At 39.1% G+C, this 21,816-nt stretch overlaps 1 protein-coding gene and 1 non-coding gene across 4 annotated transcripts in view; one reads left to right on the plus strand and one right to left on the minus strand.

The window, feature by feature from the left end:
• Nucleotides 1-21,816, minus strand: part of MRTFA (myocardin related transcription factor A) — a 196,815-nt gene that overhangs the window by 87,633 nt on the left and 87,366 nt on the right. The window contains exon 1 of one of the 3 annotated variants that reach the window (XM_031024396.2): nucleotides 11,087-12,506. The exons of 1 other annotated variant lie outside the window; for it this stretch is intronic. In XM_031024396.2, coding sequence (XP_030880256.2) covers nucleotides 11,087-11,132 — 46 coding nt within the window. In that variant the 5' untranslated portion in view covers nucleotides 11,133-12,506. Of the gene's footprint in view, nucleotides 1-8,755; nucleotides 8,817-11,086; nucleotides 12,507-21,816 lie in introns of those variants that run through there. One more of the 3 variants, XM_081819105.1, reaches the window with a different exon arrangement.
• On the plus strand, nucleotides 8,732-8,861 carry LOC115939751 (small nucleolar RNA SNORA33). Its single transcript, XR_004074524.1, has one exon. It is a non-coding gene; the product is annotated as a small nucleolar RNA SNORA33 (small nucleolar RNA).

A 21,816-nucleotide genomic window follows, 5' to 3' on the forward strand; every position in this document is an offset into this window, starting at 1 on the left:
AGACGAACCATGAGAGACGATGGACTCTGAAAAACAAACTGAGGGTTCTAGAGGGGAGGGGGGTGGGAGGATGGGTTAGCCTGGTGATGGGTATTGAGGAGGGCACGTTCTGCATGGAGCACTGGGTGTTATGCACAAACAGTGAATCATGGAACACTACATCTAAAACTAATGATGTAATGTATGGGGATTAACATAAGAATAAATAAAAAAAAAAAAAAAAGAAAGAAAATATAGTTCCCTGAGAGATGGGACAGGGTAGAGAATGATGGAGGTTGATCTGAGAATGAACAGGTTAATTGACCCCACCCCAGTATATCATAAAAAATCTTTCCTGACTTTAAATGTTTTTCTATAGCCGTTAAAAAAAAAAAAAAAGAATAAAGCTGCTGCTATCAACCTTCATGTGCAAATGTCAGTATGTTTCCATTTCTCTTGGGTAAAGACTTAGGAGTAGGTCTGCTGGGTCATGTGGTAAATATGTTTAACTTCATAAGAAATGCCAAATTGTTTTCCAAAGTGATTATACCATTTTACATTTCACCAGCAGTGTATGAATTCCCATTGCTCTGTAGCCTTGTCAAGACTTGGTATTGTCAGTCTTTTTAATTTTAATTATTATAATGGATGAGTAGTGGTGTCTCATTGTGGTTTTAATTTGCATTTCAATGACAGCCAATGATGTAGGCATCTTTTCATGTGCTTATTGTCCATTTGCATATTTTTTGAAGTGTCTGAGTCTTTTCCCTTTTTTTTTTAATTGGGTTGTCTTGTTACTTGAGTTCTAAGAGTTCTTTATATATTCCAGATACAAGTCCTTTGTCAGACACACGTAAACATTTTCTCCCATTCTTTTTAGCCTGTCTTTTAATTTTCTCAACAATGTACAAAGTGGACGAAAAAGTATTTAAACTTGATAAAGTCCAATTTAAGAGTTTTTCTTTTATAGTTCATACTTTTTGTGTCCTTTAGCTTTCACATTTAGGCGTATGACCCATTTCAAGTGAATTTTTGTGTATGGCACAAGATAAGGGTCAATTTTTTTTTTTTTTTTTGGTATACAGATAGCCAGCTCTTTCAGCATTCTTTGTTGAAAGATTTCCTTTCCTGATTTATAAACTTTTATTTAAATGAGAGATATAAAGAAAAATAACATTACTTTTAAATACTCAAAACCACTGCCATCTCAGAAGATTCCCACACCTTCCCACTTCAGAGAGCACAGGCCTGTGCAGCAAGCTCCCCTGGTTCAGAGAAGAAGCAGTTTAACTTCCAGACAACAAGTAACATCTTTTTCTGAAGCTATTCATGAGTTCACGGAAAGGAAAGGAGAGAGTAAGCCCCCACCATGTTCCCATGATGCTGTGAGGTGCATTGGATATATTCTCATAACTGTTCAGTATGGTTTCAACCAACATCAACAGAAACAACCAACAATATAGCTTTCAGCAACACAGAGGGGTAGCACAGGAGGCATAAAGAGCGGTGCTTTGAAGTCAGGACATGGGGACTCCAAGCTATGTGATCTTAGGTAAGTCACTTAACATTCTTAGCTCCCAATTTGCTCATCTGTAAAATGAAGGATCATCTCCAAGATCCCTTTTCAGGTAAACTCTCTAGAATGTTTGTTGTTCTATTTGGTCTCTCTCAAAAGTCAAGAAAAATGGCTAAGAAAATGTCAAATCGTGAACATTTCTCAAATGCAGAATACTGTACTAGGAGCAAGTTTTCTTCTCTTTTTGTTTCCTATTTTATCCAACGCTTCCACACTAATTAGACATCATGTAATTTTTCCAACCACTGCATTCTCATCTAGGAAATACACCAACAAGTCATCTTTATTTCACCTGTTCACCTCAAAAACAAAGTCAATAAAAATGTCTGTTGGAACAATACTTCTCAACTTTAACATGCACCTAAAGACCCTGCTCAAATGAAGATTCAGACTGTACGTGTGAGGGGGAGCCTGAGACTGTCCATTCCTAACAAGCTCCCAGGTGATACAGATGCTGTTGGTCCTTGGAACACACTTTAGTAAAAAGGTGTTAGAAAACTGAGGTCATAGATTCTGTTTGGGCAGCCTAATTAATGTTAACACCTTAAGTTTTCAATACTCTCTACACAACCAAATATTTTATAAATTAGTCTTACAGCACTGATTTGAGGAATATAATCTAATTGATTCTCAAGAGAGTAAACTAAGATTACCAGTTCATAAAATCAAGGTCAATTTAATTAACATTTTAATTCTTCAACATAAGGGCTCCAGGTCCTGTTTACAAGATACACATGAGGCAATATGAGTTTTGCTTTTCTGAAAAAGAACAGATATTGTCAAGAGGATGTCACATGTACCCTAGGGTCAAAGAACAAAATACATAATGAAAATGTACTATCAAATAATTAAAACCTTTTTTTTTAATTATTTATTTATTTATTTGACAGAGAGAGAGCACAAGTAGGCAGAGCGGCAGGCAGAGGGAGAGGGAGAAGCAGGCTTCCCGCTGAGCAGGGAGCCCGATGCGGGGTTCGATCCCAGGACCCTGGGATCATGACCTGAGCCGAAGGCAGTCGCTTAACCGACTGAGCCACCCAGGCGCCCCTAATTAAAACATTTTATGTTAATGCCATTATTTTATGCCTAAGAGAATTCAGAATTCTCACCCATCAAAAACAAAAAAATAACTTAGTGTGTTTTGGTTTATAAAAACTTCTGAAAGGTTCCGCAAATTGAGAGTAGTTAAGTGTGCACAGGAAGGATCTATAGCTCTGCCAAGAACATGGTCTGATACAAACCCTGCAAAGATAAATTTCCATAAATCTTACAAAATAGAAACAAAGACAAAAAGTGTAAAAGGAATTTATACAAACTAGACTGGTCAGAACGAACAGCTTAATGGGATGGAGTGCCTCCTTAACATGCACTGTTTGGTCAGTGGAGTGCTCTGACTGCAGAAGTCCCAAATCAACAGTTTCAGCTCCAAATCCAAGATACTACACTTTCAGCCATTTTCTCCCTCTTATAACTAACTGTACCTACATGTATACACACACACACACACACACACACTTAAATATGGCTTTTATCAGAATACAATAGAAATGTATGTTTATGATAGAAAATCACAGACATACAGGAAAACTTAAAGAAAAAAAAATCCTATTACCTTACAAAATCCTATTACCCAGCGACAGCTATTAATATTCTAGTATATATCCTTACATCCATTTTTAAGGTTTAAATGGATAAACAGTAAACACTTTCCCACATTTTTAAATAATCTCATGACTACATTAGTTTCCAATCACATGAATGCACTGTAAGTTATTTAACCAATCTCCTACTGTTAAAATTTTTGTTTCTGTTTGTTTTAGGTTTTTTTACTACTATAAATAATACTGCTACAAACATCCTTATATATAAATCTTATATATCTTTTATAATTTCCTTAGAACAAATTCCCAGAAGTCTTTCAAAGTTAAAGAAGAAACATTTTTTAAAAAGTTTCTAAGAGTTGCCAAATGTCAAACAGTTGTGGCAAGTTGTCAGAATATACAGGAAGAAATAAAAAACTATCTGCATTTAATAGTATTCAAAATCCCAACAACAAAAGCCAAAAATAACCATAACAACATAAAAAAACATAAAGCACTTACTATGTGCCAGAACCTTTATAACCATTTTACATACATTAACTCATTTAATACTTATAACAACTATCTGGGGTTGGCACTATTATTGTTACCATTATTATTATTATTATTACTATTTTACAGATGAAATAACAGGCACAGGGAGGCAAGTAATTTGTCCAAAGTCACACAGCTAATTAGTGGCAGAGCTAAGAAACCTGGGTTCCAAAGTCTATGCTCTTAAACACTATACCTACTCTTCTCAAACTCTGATGTCACAATTCCTTTACCTTCTTATAGTTATTGAGAACTTCAAAGAGTTTTTATGTGGGTTATATCCATCAGTATATTTCAGATAAATTAAAACTGAAAAAATCTAAAATATTTATTACTTCTTTACAAAATTTTTTAAAGATTTACTTATTTGAGAGAGAGAGAGTGGGGGAGGAGCAGAGGGAGAGGACAAGCAGACCCCACAATGAGCTCAGAGCCCAACACAAGGCTGGAGGATCCTGAGATTTTGACCTGAGCCGCAATCAAGAGTCAGATGATTAACTGACTGAGCCACCCAGGTACCCCTAAAATATTTATTATTTCTTTAAAAAATAACAATAAACCTACTACATGTTAACATGCTTCTACGAAAAATATTATTTTCCAGGGTGGGGGGATGGGTTAGCCCGGTGATGGGTATTAAAGAGGGCACGGCACGTACTGCATGGAGCACTGGGTGTTATACACAAACAATGAATCATGGAACACTACATCAAAAACTAATGATGTAATGTATGGTGATTAACATAACATAATTAAAAAAGAGAAAAATTATTTTCCAAAACAAAAAAAAAGTAGTAAAAAGAGTACTACTGTTTTACCATTTTTGCAGATCTCTCTAACGTATAATTTACTAAAAGACAGCTGAATTTTCATATATACTGCATTCAATCTGTTGAGGTATCATACATCATGTAGCTCTGGAAAACTACAGTGTACACTCATGAGGACAACAGTAAAAACGGTAAATACTAATATAAATCTATAAAAAGCCTTCATCTTGCACCTACAGACAAGGTCTCAGGGACACCTAGGGGTTTCCCAGACCACTCTGAAAACCACTGCACTAGTTAGTACAACGCATGCTATACAAAAGAGCTGAAAGGGGCACCTGGGTGGCTCAGATGGTTAAGCGTCTGCCTTCGGCTCAGGTCATGATCCCGGGGTCCTGGGATCGAGTCCCGCATCGGGCTCCCTGCTCCTTGGGAGCCTGCTTCTCTCTCTCTCTCTCTGTCTCTCATGAATAAATAAATAAAAAAAAAATCTTTAAAAAAAAAGAGCTGAAAGGCATGGTCTCAAGAACAAATATGCCCAAGGGCGGTCAGGGAAGGCCCAAGTAAGCGACATTTGAACAAAGATCTAAAGTAAGTGAGGGAGCAAGCCATGAGGCTACCCAGTAAAAAGTGCCCCAACTAGAAGGAATATCATCAAGTACAGAAGCCCTGAAACAGGAGCACTCCCTAAGGTATGCAGGGACAGCAAAGAGAATAGTAAGGCTGGGACAGATCAAGTGAGGGAAGAGGAGTAGACGCAATCTGAGAGTTACAGAGCTGGGGGCAGGTCATGCAGACTCTGTAGGCACTACAAGAAATTGGGCTTTTCCTGTGAATGAGAACCACGAGAAGGTTCTAAGTGAGAAGGGAGCTGATCTGACTTTCATTTTAAATGGAAAATATAAGTCACTGGTGCTTAAAGTAAAAAACCTGAATGTAAACATCAGTTCCATCTCTTACTGCGTGTCCCGGAGCCTCTCTGAGCCTCAGTTTCCTCCTTTGTAAAATGAGAAGATACAGATACCTCAAAGAGTTGTTGTCAAGATCAAATAATATCCATAAAACACTTTAAAATTATAACACACTATAAACATTTCACAACTAAGTTTATTTTCACTATGTAATCGCCACGTATTCTTCTTTGCTAGGCCCTCTATACTTACCAATTGCTGCAGCCACCACCCCATTTATGTGACTGCCATTGAGATTAAGGATGCCCCAGACCCATGACACTATGAATTCAGCCTGATAATGCCCTTGGGCTTCTTGAAAGGCAGAGAAAGTTATTTTTTGTTGTTGATGGCAAAGCAAGGGTTTTTAGTATTTTTTTTCCTTGTTATTATAAAGAAAATCCTTTCAAAAACAATGCATGTGGTAATCATAAAAATGAAATTCCAAAAAAAACAAGACTGTATGAAACTCATCTTTATTCCATTTGGCCCTGATTTAATAAAGCTAAAACCGTGGCTCATGGTCTTGACAGCTTGCCTCATACAAAATGAAACAAAAGGGGAAAAAAGGATAGAGACAAACAGATGAATTCAAATTCCTTTGATCTGGGTCCTAACTCTAAGGGGATCTCAGATAAATCAATGAGTCAGAGAAAAGGCAGTAAGATGTAATCCAGAATACCGATGACAACAGCCGTCTGTCTACCTGTCTTCTGAGATCACCGTCAAGGTATGAGATCATCAACCAAGCCAGAGAAGGCAAAGCAAGATAGAGACAACCACTGGGGACTGTAGTATCTGACTCCACTCCTCAGGGGCAGGAGTTAGACACTCAGGGAGTCAATCTGAGCAGTGATAGAAACCTGCAATGGAAAAACCCAAGGAAAACCAAGATCTCCAGGGAAAATTAAAAACAATCTCATACATCAGAGGTCTCTGATGGTTTCTTGTAAGTATGTTACAGCACAAAGAGCACTGTCATGGGAGTAAGGAAATGAATTCTCCTTCCATCTCTGCCACTAATTAATTATGTGGCTTCAGGAAATAAATTATCCTCAATGGACCAATTTCCTCATCTTAAATAAAAGAGAGGACAAGAAAATACCTAAGGTTTCCTCAAGCTCTAAAATCCCTTGAATATAAACAAAAAATGCGTTTTTTAAAAGCCCACACTAAAAAAATAAAAATAAAAAATAATAAAAGCCCACACTAATATTTAGATTATTAGGAGATCAAAAAGGTAGGTATTGCTGGGCGCCTGGGTGGCTCAGTTGGTTAAGCGACTGCCTTCGGCTCAGGTCATGATCCTGGAGTCCCTGGATCGAGTACCGCATCGGGCTCCCTGCTCGGCAAGGAGCTTGCTTCTCCCTCTGACCCTCCCCCCTCTCATGTGCTCTCTCTCTCTCATTCTCTCTGTCTCAAATAAATAAATAAAATCTTAAAAAAAAAAAAAAAAAAAAGATAGGTATTGCTGAAAGTTCTGAAGTTTTTCAGCAGCTCTATAGATCCCTGAGTGACATGAACCCAAACAAGGGGCCCTTCCTTGTGAACAGGAGTTAACCTATTACCAAAAAGGGCAAAAGTTATTTGTCCACCATCTTCCTTCAACCTTGTTTTTATGAATTACTACTCCCTTCTTTCCAATCCAAACTATTATAAAATATACAGTTCAGAGGCAAATTGTAACGATCAGGGAACTAGAAGTTAAAGAAATATGCAAGAATTAAGTAGGGTCACCTGGGTGGCTCTGTTGGTTAAGCATCTGACTTTGGCTCAGGTCATGATCTTGGGGTCCTGGGTTTGAGCCCCATATCAGGCTCCGTGCTGAGCAGGGAGTCTGCTTGTCCCTCTCCCTCTGCCCCTCCACTCTCCGCTCCTGCTCTCTCTCTCAAATAAATGAATAAAATCTTTTAAAAAAAGAATTAAATATATAAACATGAAGTGATAAGGGAGTAAACTGAGGAATGCTTTTCAATTATTAATATTTTTAAATAGATAGCATGTGTGGGTACAAAATATGAAAGATTCAAAAGGCAGATACAGCTAAAAACAAAGAAAACACTTTTTTTTTTTTTTTAAAGATTTTGATTTATTTTTTGACAGAGAGAGAGAGACAGTGAGAGAGGGAACACAAGCAGGGGGAGTGGGAGAGGGAGAAGCAGGCTTCTCTGCTGAGCAAGGAACCTGATGTGGGGCTCGATCCCAGAACCCTGGGATCATGACCTGAGCCGAAGGCAGACGCTAAATGGCTGAGCCACCCAGGCGCCCAGAAAACAGTTTTCTAAGGGATAAATCAAAAAGGGCACTAAGAGGACTTCAGTGCATATTGTGCTCCATTTCTTAGGTGACCCTGGGATCATGACCTGAGCCAAAGGCAAGATGCTTAATGACTGAGCCACCCAGGCGCCCCTGGAGGATTCATTTCTTAATGCAAAACAGATTTCAAAAATTTTTGATAAAATATTGATTTAAAGGCTTATGCCTATTTAATAGGAGAAGGATGCCAAACCAAATTTTTTCATTTATTTAAAAAAAAAAAATACTTACTGAGCATCTACCATGTGCCCATATATAGATGAATATATTGCATTAGATTACTAAATCTAATTAGAGAGATAGGTAAAAATGATAATTCGTCTACATTGTAAAGATGGTGCTGTAGGAACAGAGAGAAGGAAGGGCTGACTCTATTCAGACAGGGTTCACAGAAAGGCAGCATATGAACTGGATCTCAAGGGGTCAGTAAGAGACCACCAGCAGGGGCGCCTGGGTGGCTCAGTCGGTTAGGCGTCTGCCTTCGGCTTGGGTTGTGATCCCAGGGTCCTGGGATCGAGCCCGCATGGGGCTCCCTGCTCGGAGGGGAACCTGCTTCTCCCTCTGCCTCTGCCCCCCATTTGTGCTTACTCTCTCTCTCTCTGGGTGTTCTCTCTCAAATAAATAAAATTAAAAATCTTAAAAAACAACAAAAAAAGACCATCAGCACTAAGGAAGATGAAAGTCTTTATATGCAAGTATGTCTCACCAAAATCGCCAAGTTCCAGATACTAAATGAAAACTGGTGGGGCCCCTGGGTGGCTCAGTCGGTTAAGTGTCTGCCTTCTGCTCGGGACATGATCTCAGGGTCCTGGGATCGAACTCCGCATTGGGCTCCCTGTTCAGTGGGGAGTCTGCTTCTCCCTCTCCCTCTGCCTCTGTATTCTCTCTCAAATAAATAAAATTTTAAAAAAATTTTAAACTGTTAATAAATACACAATGTACCCTGGAACTTTGCTCTAATAGTCAGTATCCTCATGTTTAATATAGGGGAAAGACTGCATCCTGAAGCCAGCCGATTAATCTGCTTACCTGAATGTGTTCCTGCAGAAACTGAGAAAACGCTGGCAATACGAATGCCATGGTACAAGCCTTAAAGACCCTGAAGTCCTTAAGGTCCCTGAAAATGGCTATAAGAAGAAAAAAAAAAAAGACTTTGCATCCTCAATCTTGTCTAAAAGAGTTTATTTTTAAAATCTTATTAAACAGTGGTTTCACCTATAAAGTATATATTCATAAAAATCCAAATACTGTATTGCTAGAATAACCTATGGCTCATATAGTCTAAATGTCTTGACTTTTTAGAAAGAATGATTGGCTTCTAGCTTATCAAGCCTTCATAATGAGCTTTTTCATTTCTTATCATAAATATAGCTGTCATATTATTGTTGCAATCCAGCATAATGACTACAGCTTCAGAAGAAAACAGTAACAACTTTACAAAAATTTTGAGCATTTAGGAACCACATGTACTAGAGAAATCAGTATGCTATACCCAGTTTCTCTTTTATGAATATAAGCAAAAGACAGAGGTACACATATATGCTATTTATTCTCTACAGACCTTTCATTCTACCTGTACCCAACACCCTTGTCAATTTTATCCATACTTGTCTTACAAACTATTATCCGTTGAAAGTTTTATGAAGTAGTTGGTCCAACAGATGGGTGGCTAGCCCTGCCCAACATATGTCATAGGAAAAATAGCTCTTAGGCAAAACAAGTTAGTCCCTTTCCCTTATCCAGCTGGGAACCAGTGAGACCCCCTTAGGGGAGAGCAAATAATCTTTTAACCTTTATTAAGAAAAGTTACTGGACTGAGATAATCTGTAAGTAACAAAGCAATCAAAGAAGGGAGAGAGAGTTCAAATGCTAACTTATACTCCCTAAGATAAAATACGCACTTGCCCACATGTAACAGACAACTAGAACACAGAGAAGGGCAACAAAACAAAACAAACCCTGAATCAGTTTAACTAGGAGCTATTTCATCAAAGACAGGTAGGAAACAGATAATACTATCTTGTTTAGAACAGAGCTCAGGGGCACCTGCGTAGCTCAATCCTTAAGCATCTGCCTTCAGCTCGGGTCATGATCCCAGGGTCCTGGGATCGAGCCCCACATCAGGCTCCCTGCTCAGAGGGAAGCCTGCTTCCCCCATCTCTCTCTGTCAAATAAATAATAAAATCTTAAAAAAAAAAAAAAAAAAGAACACAGAGCTCAAGAGATCTGGGGGAGGAAAATGAAAGGCAACAACCTAAAAAGTATAGCATATATGAACAGAAGAACTCAACTAATAAATGACTCATCATGGTCTTATTTGCAAAACTAGACAGAACAGAATGGTAGCAGTATCTTTCCTCTTTGCCCCCTGTCCATAAAGCTTAAGCTGATAGCATCTGATCCTGTCTTCAGATGGATATCTGTCTCCTTCAACATACTATCTAAGTGTTCCCCAAGGAGAACAGTAAGACCAATTCTGCCAGAGACAGTTATCTCCCCAAACCAAGGAGCCTATCTCAATCTAATGAGTGAAAGCCAGTGGAGGGGAAGAGGTCCGCAAATGCCACTTGTATGACTCTTTCAAGATATGCTCTGAAACAGGAAAACACTACAGACTACATTTTAGCAGAACTAAAAATAACAAAAGAACATTCCCTATTTTTAGATATCTAACTTACAAGTTTCAAAAACACTAAAAGTAAAGGAAACCATTAAAAACAAACTGGAATTTTAAACTGTTATAAAAGACACTTTTGAGTTGAGAAAACTGTTTTTAGAGACAGAATTTTAAAAATCCTACATTCTTTCTGTTTACTACATTCTTGCTCAAACTTCCCCATCTTCAAAACTCAGTCTCAATCTTCTGTATTACCAAGAGCATTTCCAAGAACCAAAAGATGATTCAGAAGGTTATACCACAAAATGAGAAAGAAGGAAAATTTTAAAACATGCTTTCACGAAGAGACATAATAATAGAGTGTGGATTAGTGATTAAAGACAATAATGTATAAAACAGCAAAAGCGATTTAATTATCCTACATTAAAAGCAGTGCTACAGATAATAATAAAACACTTAACTAAAGGGAAATGTTTTCTTCCCCTCACTGAACAGTCTTAAGTCAGTAAACATCTAAAACAAAGCTATGTCTGAATAACTAGAGTAACTAGAGTTTACAACTAGAAAAAACTACTAATTTTTTTTTTTTTTACAATAGAAACCCGAACATGCAGTACATTCACTGGACAATTTGTTTACTCCCAGCTATCTTCCTCCCATCTCTATCCAAACCTAGTACAGATATACCCAACCTTATTAAAGAAACCTGTGGCAAATAGAATCTGCAGGAAATACGGAATTACCGGACTGCACAGCCATCATTAACATCTCAGGTTCCAGTAGAGTCATGACAGATTCTTCTCAGAAACAGCAGCCCACAAATACAATGAAAAAATTCAAAGTCACAGAAGATGTTGTCTTCAGAGGCTACCAAAGCTTTCATAAATTCAGTCTCGTGCCTTATGCTCAGACTGTGAGAACTCACTCCCCTCCTCAGTGCAGTTACCAATTTATCCACCCTTCAAGCAAGTCAAGATGGCACAGAGTTGAATTACTGCCGACAGGAAACCAACAGGCGCTCAAGTTAAGATCTATGAAGTGTGGTTAGAACAGTGAGTGAGCTCCTCCTCCTTGCTGTTCGTCTCTGGGGGGAGGGGAGACACATAGAGAAAGAGACCTTCAGAACACAGATCAACTGCTTTTTTTCCCTCTTTTCAGGAAGAGAAGATGAGGTTTGTTCCAAACCTTCAGTATAAGGGGCGTTGCTGCTAATGCAGTTTAGAGCAATAGATTAAACATAATCCAAACAACCCAATCTTTTGAAACAAACAGCCCAATTACTGACGTATTAGTGGGAGGTGAGGATGGGAATTAGGCACATATACACACATGCATACAGATGAATATGTATGGTGACTTAATTTTCTGCAAAAGAGTTCTACGGGCTTTTTCATCTGTGATATTTATAGATAACAGGCTAAGGAAGTTGAACATTTAACTACAGAAGTGCAACTATTTCTCCACCCCAACTTCAATTAAAATATTTGTTTCAAAAAGTCATCTGAATACATTCCGGAGCTGTAATTTGTCTTTCAGATCTGCCAGTCCCCTAAAAGGGCCCCTTAACTTGTTCCTGTGTGAGACATTTGGGCTGTCAATAGACAGTTTACTGATGCTATTTGACTTTTCTAAAATGTGTTATGACCTTGCTAGATGTATGGAACACATAAGACGATAGTTCAAATACATAACAATTACCCTTTCCTGATAAAGAAACTTTAATTCTTTTTCCACTAGCACAGAGCAGGCTCTTCTGAATAAGAACAAACACGGGCATTTTACCTTCCACTGCAAAAACAAAAACAAACCAAAATCCTTTCAAATCACAGCAATTTCATTTATCTGAAGTGAAAAGCTCATTCATTTCCTTTACGGTCCTTTTTACTAACTGATCGTGATAATAAGGATAATAAGATGCCTGTTGGCATATCTGATTGACTTTTAAACAGCTGAAAACTAGAAATCCATGTTTGGTATGTTTAGCTAGAATTCCTCAATCTTTCTGGCTAAGTAGCAGCCTGTATCTTGAAAGCCTGCTGCTGCAGACGCAGCCCAGCAAATGCCAAAACGCTCACAGAGTCAAACCAATGATAAATGAAAGCACTAAGAGACCTCAGAAGAGAAAACAGTCTCAGAATGATTGAGGGCAATATTCTGTTATTAGAAAAAGGAAAGCAATGCAGATTTGGGGTGGGGGAGATTTTGTGGAGGAAAGAAAAACTTCCTTTCTTTCTCACTCCAAGAACATCATGTTTAAAAGAAAAGCCAGAAAAGCTCTATATAGAACTGTGGGAATGACTCAACAGGCAATGGAGTGGCAGCCAGTGTGGGCTAAATGCTGCTCTGGGAAGACAGAAGCATTCTCACTGGCCCCTTCCGGCAACCAAATTCTCAACTGTCTTATGAAAAATGGGTACATTTCAATTCTCAGACTACACGGTACTCTGGTCAGAGGTTAGCAACTAAAGGAAAAGCATCTTTAGGGGCACCTGGGTGGCTCAGATGGTTAAGCGTCTGCCGTCGGCTCAGGTCATGATCCCAGGGTGCTGGGATGGAGCCCCGCGTCTGTCCGGCTCCTGGCTCGGCGGGGAGCCTGCTTCTCCCTCTCCCTCTGCCTCTCCCCCTGTTCATGCACTCTCTCTCTCTCTCTCTGTATCTCTGTCTCAAATGAATAAATTAAAAAATTTAAAAAATTTAAAAAAAATAAAGGAAAAGGATCTTTAAAAGGGTGAATCATTCCTTTGTCCCTATGTGGGCTGTACAGTTTGCTGTGTGAGGGTTTTTCAAATGAAACAAGTTCTCACAGTTCTGTACTTACAGGAAAATAAATACAAATTATAAGATTCCTGCACAGAGGATGGCAAGAAGGGCAGAGGGCTGTGTCCTTCCTACAAAATGTCTCTCTTGGCTGTAGAAGAGTGGCAGAAGGGCACAACTGTCAATACTGCAGCCCTACAGAGATACCGACAGTCATATGGTGGTGGGAGCAATAAGACATCACAGTGCATCTGATGGCTAGCTTTTTCCTGGCAAGTCCACTCCCATTATCTCCTCTGCAATGTGGAATAAAAAGAGCTAAAGAAAAGGAAAACAGGGGTGCCTGGGTGGCTCAGTTGTTAAGCGTCTGCCTTTGGCTCAGGTCATGATCCCAGGTCCTGGGATTGAGGCCCGCATCGGGCTCCCTGCTCAGAGGGAAGCCTGCTTCCCCACCTCCCACTCCCTCTGCTTGTATTCCCTCTCTCGCTGTCTCTGTCAAATACATAAATAAAATCTTAAAAAAAAGGGGGGGGGAAACAATTTTTAAGACAGAAATCTAAAAAAATTAATCTTTAAAAAAAGTAAACAGTAAGCCACATAATCTTTGCCTACTGCTAAGATTTTGTATTTACCTTGAAGAGTATCAGCACAGCACCAGATTCACTGTGAAACTGGCTTTAAGACAGGTTTCACAATTCTAAAAGTCTGAACTCCTAGGACAGCCTCAGTGCCACTATCTTTGGGTCAATTAGCAAAATTTCACAGAGAACTAAAGTAAACTTTGATAAGGTCTTTGTACAAGCGAACATGATTTTCAAATTAATGGCACTGAGGGAACGAAGGGTAATGATCTTAATTTCCAATTAAATAAAAGTTCTCTTGCTTTTAATCATAACTCTCTAGCTAATCAACACAAATATGCTATAGTCTCTATTAATCCACACAAAAGGGACTTGATAACTATAGAATATCAATATAGTGTATTCACAAAGCTTCCCCTCACCCCCACAGGTTCCCCGAAGGCCTTTAATGTTCATAATCAAGAGGAACTAGACAAGTTCTTATCCTACTTGACCTTCCTACTGGATCTGTCAAAGTTCCTATACCTTTCTTAAAACTTCCTATTTCCTTGATTTTCTTAAAAATCATACCTTCTTCCCTCACTGACCACTCCTCTCAGAATCCTAAGTAGCTCTCTCTCTTTTTCTGCTGCTATCAGGGGCACCCCTTCCCTGTTTTACATATTCTCCCTGGGCAATCTCATCCTTTCTTGGAGTTAACTACTACCCACATTCTGATCCACATCTAGCTCTGACTTTGCTGTGCATCTCTACCTGGCTATCTCATATCAGTATGTCCCAAAACAAGTACCCAATACCACCCAGCACCAACCCCTCAAGATATATTGCTTCCATTTTCCCTATCTCAGGTAACAGTACTCAGGTCCCAAACCATAAACTTAGACACCCCTCCCTCCAGCCCCAGACATCGAAGTATAACTGTCTCATAACATTCCTCAAACCTATCCTTTTTTTTCATCCTTACAGCCAGTGCTTTATTTCAGGTCCTTCAAATTTCTTGCCCAGAATATAGCAACATCTTAAAAAAAAAAAAAAATCATAGAAACATTCAAACACAGGGGCACCTGGGTGGCTCAGTCGTTAAGCGTCTGCCTTCAGCTCAGGTCATGATCCCAGGGTCCTGGGATCAAGCCCCACATCGGGCTCCCTACTCTGCAGGAAGACTACTTCTCACTCTCCCACTCCCCCTGCTTGTGTTCCCTCTCTCGCTATCTCTCTCTCTCTGTCAAATAAAACCTTTAAAAAAAAAAAAAGAAACATTCAAACACAAAGGTAGAAAGAATGGCATAATAAGCTGCTTATGTACCCCCATCACTTAGCTTCAAAATCTGTGGCCCTTCTACCCTCCCCACACACAGCACCCAGCCCACATGGGATCATTCTAAGGCAAATTCTAACCAAAATTTCATTTCATCTTTATTCTGTACATCTAAAAGAACATTTTTTTTAACAAAACCACAATATTATTGCCACCCAAAATTTTAAAAATCCCTTAATATCATCAACTATCCACTCAATGGTTAAATTTTCCCAACTGTCTCAAATTTTTTAGTGTTGATTTATTCAAATTAGAGTCCAACTGGGACAATATATTGCATTTCACTGATGTCTCTTTAATCTCTTTTAATCCATAATCCCTCCCTTCTCTTTTTTTTGTAGTTTATTTGTTGAAAAATCCAGGCTGTTTTCCCACATTTTGGGCTTTGCTAACTACACCCCCCCATGGTGTCATTTAACACGCTGCTCCATCTTCTATATTTCCAGTAAATTAGTACGAGTTAAATACAGAGGCTTGATCCAATTTAGCTCAAAGCTTTTCACAAGAATATTGCAAAGGTGGTAGTGTGTACTTCAGCAATAGCTTCTAAACTGTCTCCTTCTCTCTGGCCTTGCCTTGATTAAAAACCATCCCTGTTACCAAGTAATTCTTATTCATCTTTCAAAACTTAGTTGAACTGCTGCCTTCCAATGATCCTGGCACTCTCCCCACCCTCCTCACTCTCTCCATGGATATGCTAAATACCCCTCATTTATGCTCCCCCAGAACCTGTGCCCACCTCTATTACTGCTCTTTACCACATGGCTTAATGCCTCTGCATTAACAGATGGAGCACAGTGTCTGACATGTGACAGCATTCATAAATGTATGCCAAATGGAATGAAAAGTCCTATTTAGTGCAGAAAATTCTAACATTATGGGAAAAATTCATAACAACTAAAGAATCCCTACCTACCCAGAAAAGGCAGGTAGTCTTACAATTTTCATTAAAGCACATGCTGAAGGTGCTATTATCTGGAAAACTACATGAGGAAGACTAAAATTATCCACAGCATTGAAGTAGAGTTAAATAAGGACAACCACAGTAATGCCGTTAGGGATATTAAATGCTAATGACAATAAAAATGCCCAAATTGTAGGGAATGAATAGGAGAAACCAGAAAAACAGAGAGCATAGCTCACTACAAAGTAAGAATTCTTTAACATCAAAAGCTGTCAACGTCGCCAATAACTGATATTAATTTCTATGATGGAATGTAGTATAGACAGGTAATATACATAAAGTTTAATAAATGCCTTTTTATGATCTCTGTGCGATTTCAGTACACTAATATCTAATCTTGTTCCTATGGCCATATCTGACTTAATTCTCACAAGAGCATGTGGTTTACTGAGGTTCCGCTCTACAAAAATCTAATCATCATAATGAAATTGTACAGGTCCCAACCAGTTAAGTCTCTCCCCCAGAAGATACCTGGTTTTGGACAAAGTGAGAACACCCAATGATAACATAACCCAACACCTAGGCAAGTCACTACAGGTCCTGGTCAGCTTCCATTTCCTGTGAACAAAATCTACTACTGAATGAGTCAAGATCTGCAAGGCTGGGAGGATCACACATTACCATAGGTATGCTATTCCCTGGCCTCAGGATACATGAAGGCAGTATTTTCAGGTAACTTTTCAAAGAACAGTAAATGTTAAGGGCTATGATAGCTATAAATATAAACAGCCAGGTCATTCATACTGTATGTCTGAAATATTGTCCTCAAGCCAGTGGGGGCACAAAGACAAGAGTGAACCAGACTGACACTGCCTTTGCCCTCAGGGCCTTCCTTATAAAGAAGTAGGATAGAAAATCTCTAACCAACAATTTAAAAAAGAAAAATGAAAAAAATGAAGTACCAAATAAGAGTACAACCAAGTTGCTGAACAAATATGAAAGAGGCAGCAATTAGTTCTGGTTACAAGAGACTTGGATTGCTTCTTAGGGGAAAGATGATGTGAGCTGACTCTTAAGAAAATTAATGGACCAGTTTATCAGTTTCTTTTTCCTTTCTTTTTTTTTTTTAAAGATCTTATTTCTTTATTTGAGAGAGAGAGCATGGTGGGGGGGCGGCAAAGGGTGGCGGAGGGAGAAGCAGGCTCCCCGCTGAGCAAGGAGCCAGCCATGGGGCTCAATCCCAGGACCCAGAGATCATGACCTGAGCCAAAGGCAGATGCTTAACCGACTGAGCCACCAGGCACCCCTGTCAGTTTCTTTTTGAATTCCTAACTCCACAGACTTGTATACCCACAAATCGTAAAATAACAAAGCCAAAAGAAACCCAGTCTTGACCTGATCCAGCCCCTTATCCAGAGTATATACTGAGTGAGAGACATGTAAGAAACTCTTCCACAAATTCCCAACAAGCGGTCCCCGACAGTACTTTTGGGAAAATGTTTAAAATAATGTTTTAATGGATAGGAAATGAACTGAATGGTCAAAAACAATGAAACACCCACTGGCTACAAACATTTGGGGAAAGGTTCTTCCTCACTAGTAATCAAAGAAATACAAATTGAAATGAAAACATTTCATTTATCACATTAATGAAGTCTTTCACAAATGAGATAATCAATGTTAATAAGTGAGCCAGGCACTCATGCAGGGTTGACACAAGTATAAACTGGCAGGCCACTTGGAATGGAATGGGACAAGGTATTTCTCAAGAACCTCAATTCTTCACAAGGCCTACAAAGGCCTGTGTGATCTGGCTCCTATCTACCTACTCACTTCACATCACCTTCTCCTCTCTCCAGTGACACACTGGTATTCTTTTAGTTGTTTTGTGCCAAGTATTCCCCAACAATCCTTGCCTGTGCCCTGTCCCCTCTCCCACTTCCCCATCTCCCCCAGCCTTAACACATGCTATTCCCTCTTTCCTTTGTTTGGCCAACCACTACTTGTGCTTTGGCTGTTAGCTTAAACATCTCTTCCTCAAAGAGGCCTTTCCCAACCAACCCCCCTCTCTTCCCCCACCTAAATTAGAACCATCTCTATGAGATTTGCTATTCTGTTACAATATCTTGTGCTCCCCCCCACCAAAGCACTTACCAAAGTTTTTAGCTATGAATTGGTTTGTATAACTCTAATCTTTCTTTCACTAAATATAAATTCCATGACAATGTGAACTTTATCCATCTTGTTCCTTACTGTCTCGCCAATACTTAACATACATATGGTGCTCAACAGACACTGAATTTTTCAACTTTGAAATGGTGAAATTATTTAAGACAACATTTCCACTTCTAAGGAAATAATCCAAAATGCAGAAAAAGGCTTTAAAGATTTTCATCTGGGGCGCCTGGGTGGCTCAGATGATGGTCTCTGGGTCCTGGGACCAAGCCCCACATCGAGCTCCCTGCCCAGTGGGAGTCTGCTTCTCCCTCTCCCACTCCCTCTCCCCTTGCTCATGCTCTCTCTCTCCCCATATCTCTCTGTCTCAAATGAATAAATAAAATCTTAAAAATAAATAAATAAAAGATTTTCATCTGAATACTAGTATATGTGTGAAAAACAAAAATGATTCAAATGTCCAATGAGGGGAAAAATTAAATAAATGATGGCACAGAATGTAATGTTACATACCCATTATAAAGGCTAATTATAAAAACATTTCAATAGCATCTGAAAAATATTAAGCTGTAATGCTAAATGAAAAAAAAACCATAATATTAGCTTAGTTATATTTAAAATGTACATTTGTAAGAAGACAAGGTAAGTAAGCCATACGCTAACAGCGATTTACTCTGGGAGATGAGATCCATTCATTTTTGTTTGTTTTACCGGGTTTTTGTTTTGTTTTTAAGATTTATTTATTTATTTGAGAGAGCGAGAGAGAGAGTGAGTGCACGCGAGCAGCAAGAGGGGCAGAGCAAGAGGGAGAATCCACCCTGGGTGTGGAGCCAGACACAGGTTCCATCTCAGGACCCTGCGATCATGACCTGAGCCAAAACCGAGAGTCAGACACTTAACCAACTAAACCACCCAGGCACCCCTCTGTTTCACTGTTTTAAGAGGGAGATTATATCTGGTATCTGTTTTTCTCCAGGAACCTAGAACAATATTTGATGAATACCTGAGAATGAGAAATTGATTATTCTAAGTGCTGAGATGAAGTAGGTTGAGAAATTATTTAAATCACATTTTAAACAGAATCATTTAATGATTTGGGCATTTTCACATTAGCTGGGAGACCTAATCTAGAAAATCCATGACAACCAGGCTTCCTGAGGAACTTAAGTAACAAGTCTCTTTCCTTTCCCCAAGAAAATACTGTAATTTAGATCAGAAACAGCCCACTCAAAATTTTTACTTCTCTCAGCAGTTAATTAGTACCCCCTGGCAACACTAAAGACTGAAAGGATACAGTGCGTACCCTTACAAAGAAAGAATACATGATCTGCCCTTTCTTCCACAGGCTACACACTTATGGAGAACAAATGAGTACTTCCTAAGCTTTACACAAAGGAAGAGGAAAGCCTATGAAAGAGGACCTAGTATGTCCCTTCCACTGCCATTCTCTCCTGCTTACTTCCTGTCCCACCCAGCATGGCAGGTAACAAATACAAACTGTTATTCCTTTAAAAAAAAATTGGGGATCAGCAACAGCAAGAAAATAAAAATGTTTCAAGGATAACACAATAGCATTAAAATATATAAAACCTCTAAAAATAAATCTAACAAAAGATGTGTAAGACCAACACACAAAAAAATTATAAAACCTCATCAGGAGACCTCATAGAAATCTAAATAAGTGGGAAAATATACCACGTAATATCATGAAGATATTAATTCTCCCCAAATTGGTTTTAGAGCTAATGCAAAAAATTCTAATCAAAATCCCACAGTGATTTTATAATTCATATGGAAATGCAAAGGAAAAAGAATAAGCCAAGAAAGACACTGTTGGAAAAAGAATAAGGTGGGAGGACTTACTTCTCCCATATAACAGAGCTTATTACATAATTATCATAGTTAAGACTATGAGGTCCTGGTGCAGGCATCAACAAACAGACCAATGGAAACAGCTCAGAAACACACCCACACATGAGGCAAGTCCTTGATATATGAAAGAGGTAGCTTTGCTGATCAGTGAATGTGGGGGGGGGGTATTTTCAATTAATGATTTTCAATTAATGAGAGTCCATTTAGAAAAAAAAATTAAGGGGCACCTGGGTGGCTCAGTTGGTGAAGTATCTGACTCTTGGTTTGGGCTCAGGGTCCTGGGATGAGCCCCACACTGGCTCCATACTCAGGGTGGAGTCTGTTTGAGATTCTTTCTTCCCCCCTCTGCTCTTCTTCCCCCGCAAATGAAACAACCCAAATGTTCATCAGCAGAAGATTTCTTAAAAATTATGGAGTACTCTTCCATAGGTGCATCCACTATACAGTAATGAAAATGGATGAACTAAAACTATATACATAAATGAATACCACATATGTCAAGCAAAAAGAAGAATACAGAATTCCATTCATATAAACTTCAACTAAACTATATTGTTTAGAATTATATAACTGGGGGCGCCTGGGTGGCTCAGTCCTTAAGCGTCTGCCTTTGGCTCAGATCATGATCCCAGGGTCCTGGGGTCGAGCCCCGCATCGGGCTCCCTGCTCATTGGAAAGCCTGCTTCTCCCTCTCCCACTGCCCCTGCTTGTGTTCCCTCTCTCACTGTGTCTCTCTCTGTGAACTAAATAAATTTTTAAAATCTTAAATAAATAAATAAAAATAAAAAAAGTTCCGGGGGCGCCTGGGTGGCTCAGTCATTAAGCGTCTGCCTTCGGCTCAGGTCGTGATCCCAGGGTTCTGGGATCAAACCCTGCATCAGGCTCCTGCTCAGCGGGGAGCCTGCTTCTCCCTCTCCCACTCCCCTGCCTGTGTTCCCTCTCTAGCTGTCTCTCTCTGTCAAGTAAACAAATAAAATCTTAAAAAAAAAAAGAACTATATAATTGGTAAAAAAAAAAATGATTTTCAAGAAGTCAAAACAGCAGCTACTCCTAAAAAGAAAAGATGGGGTTATGTTCAGAGAGGAACATATAGGAGGCTTCCCTGGGGCTCACAATGAGCGGCTGTTGAGTAGTGGTTACACAACTCTTTGCTTTATGGTTATTCTGTAAACTGTCCTATGATTTATGTACTTTTCTCTATATATGTTATTATCTTTCCCCCCCAAAAAAAGAAAAAATACTTGAATGGTAAAATATGTATCACCAATCTAATTTCAAAGTGTGTGATTAGTATAAGAAGCTCTAATAAGCAGCTCAGAAGATATAATTTCAAATGTTCTATCCCACTCTTCTCTAAATATATTCATATCTGTTCAATCATGCTTCAGAAATGAAGGTTCCTATAAGATATATGAGAGTTTTTTGTGGGCGATATTTCAAGTCTTTATTTATTCAATCCTTGGTGAGTTGGAGAAAGGCACTTTCTCAATAATGAGAATGAGACCTCCTTTAAAGCACAAAAATTCAAGTCCTACAGATTTCTCATCAGCTTTAATATTCAAGCAGGGATTCGTTGGCCAGAACACAAGAAGTGCAGGACAGTTGCCCATGGGATGCTTAGGAAGGGGACAAGACAGGACAGAGGAAAGGTAAATCTCACCATTTTCTTTTTTTTTTTTTTTTTTAAAGATTTTATTTATTTATTTGAGACAGAGAGAATGAGAGAGACAGAGAGCACATGAGAGGGGGGAGGGTCAGAGGGAGAAGCAGGCTCCCTGCCGAGCAGGGAGCCCGATGCGGGACTCGATCCCGGGACTCCAGGATCATGACCTGAGCCGAAGGCAGTCGCTTAACCAACTGAGCCAC

Source organism: Leptonychotes weddellii, chromosome 5 (genome assembly GCF_054177405.1).
Source record: "Leptonychotes weddellii isolate Sample4059 chromosome 5, ASM5417740v2, whole genome shotgun sequence".
Classification (NCBI taxonomy): domain Eukaryota; kingdom Metazoa; phylum Chordata; class Mammalia; order Carnivora; family Phocidae; genus Leptonychotes; species Leptonychotes weddellii.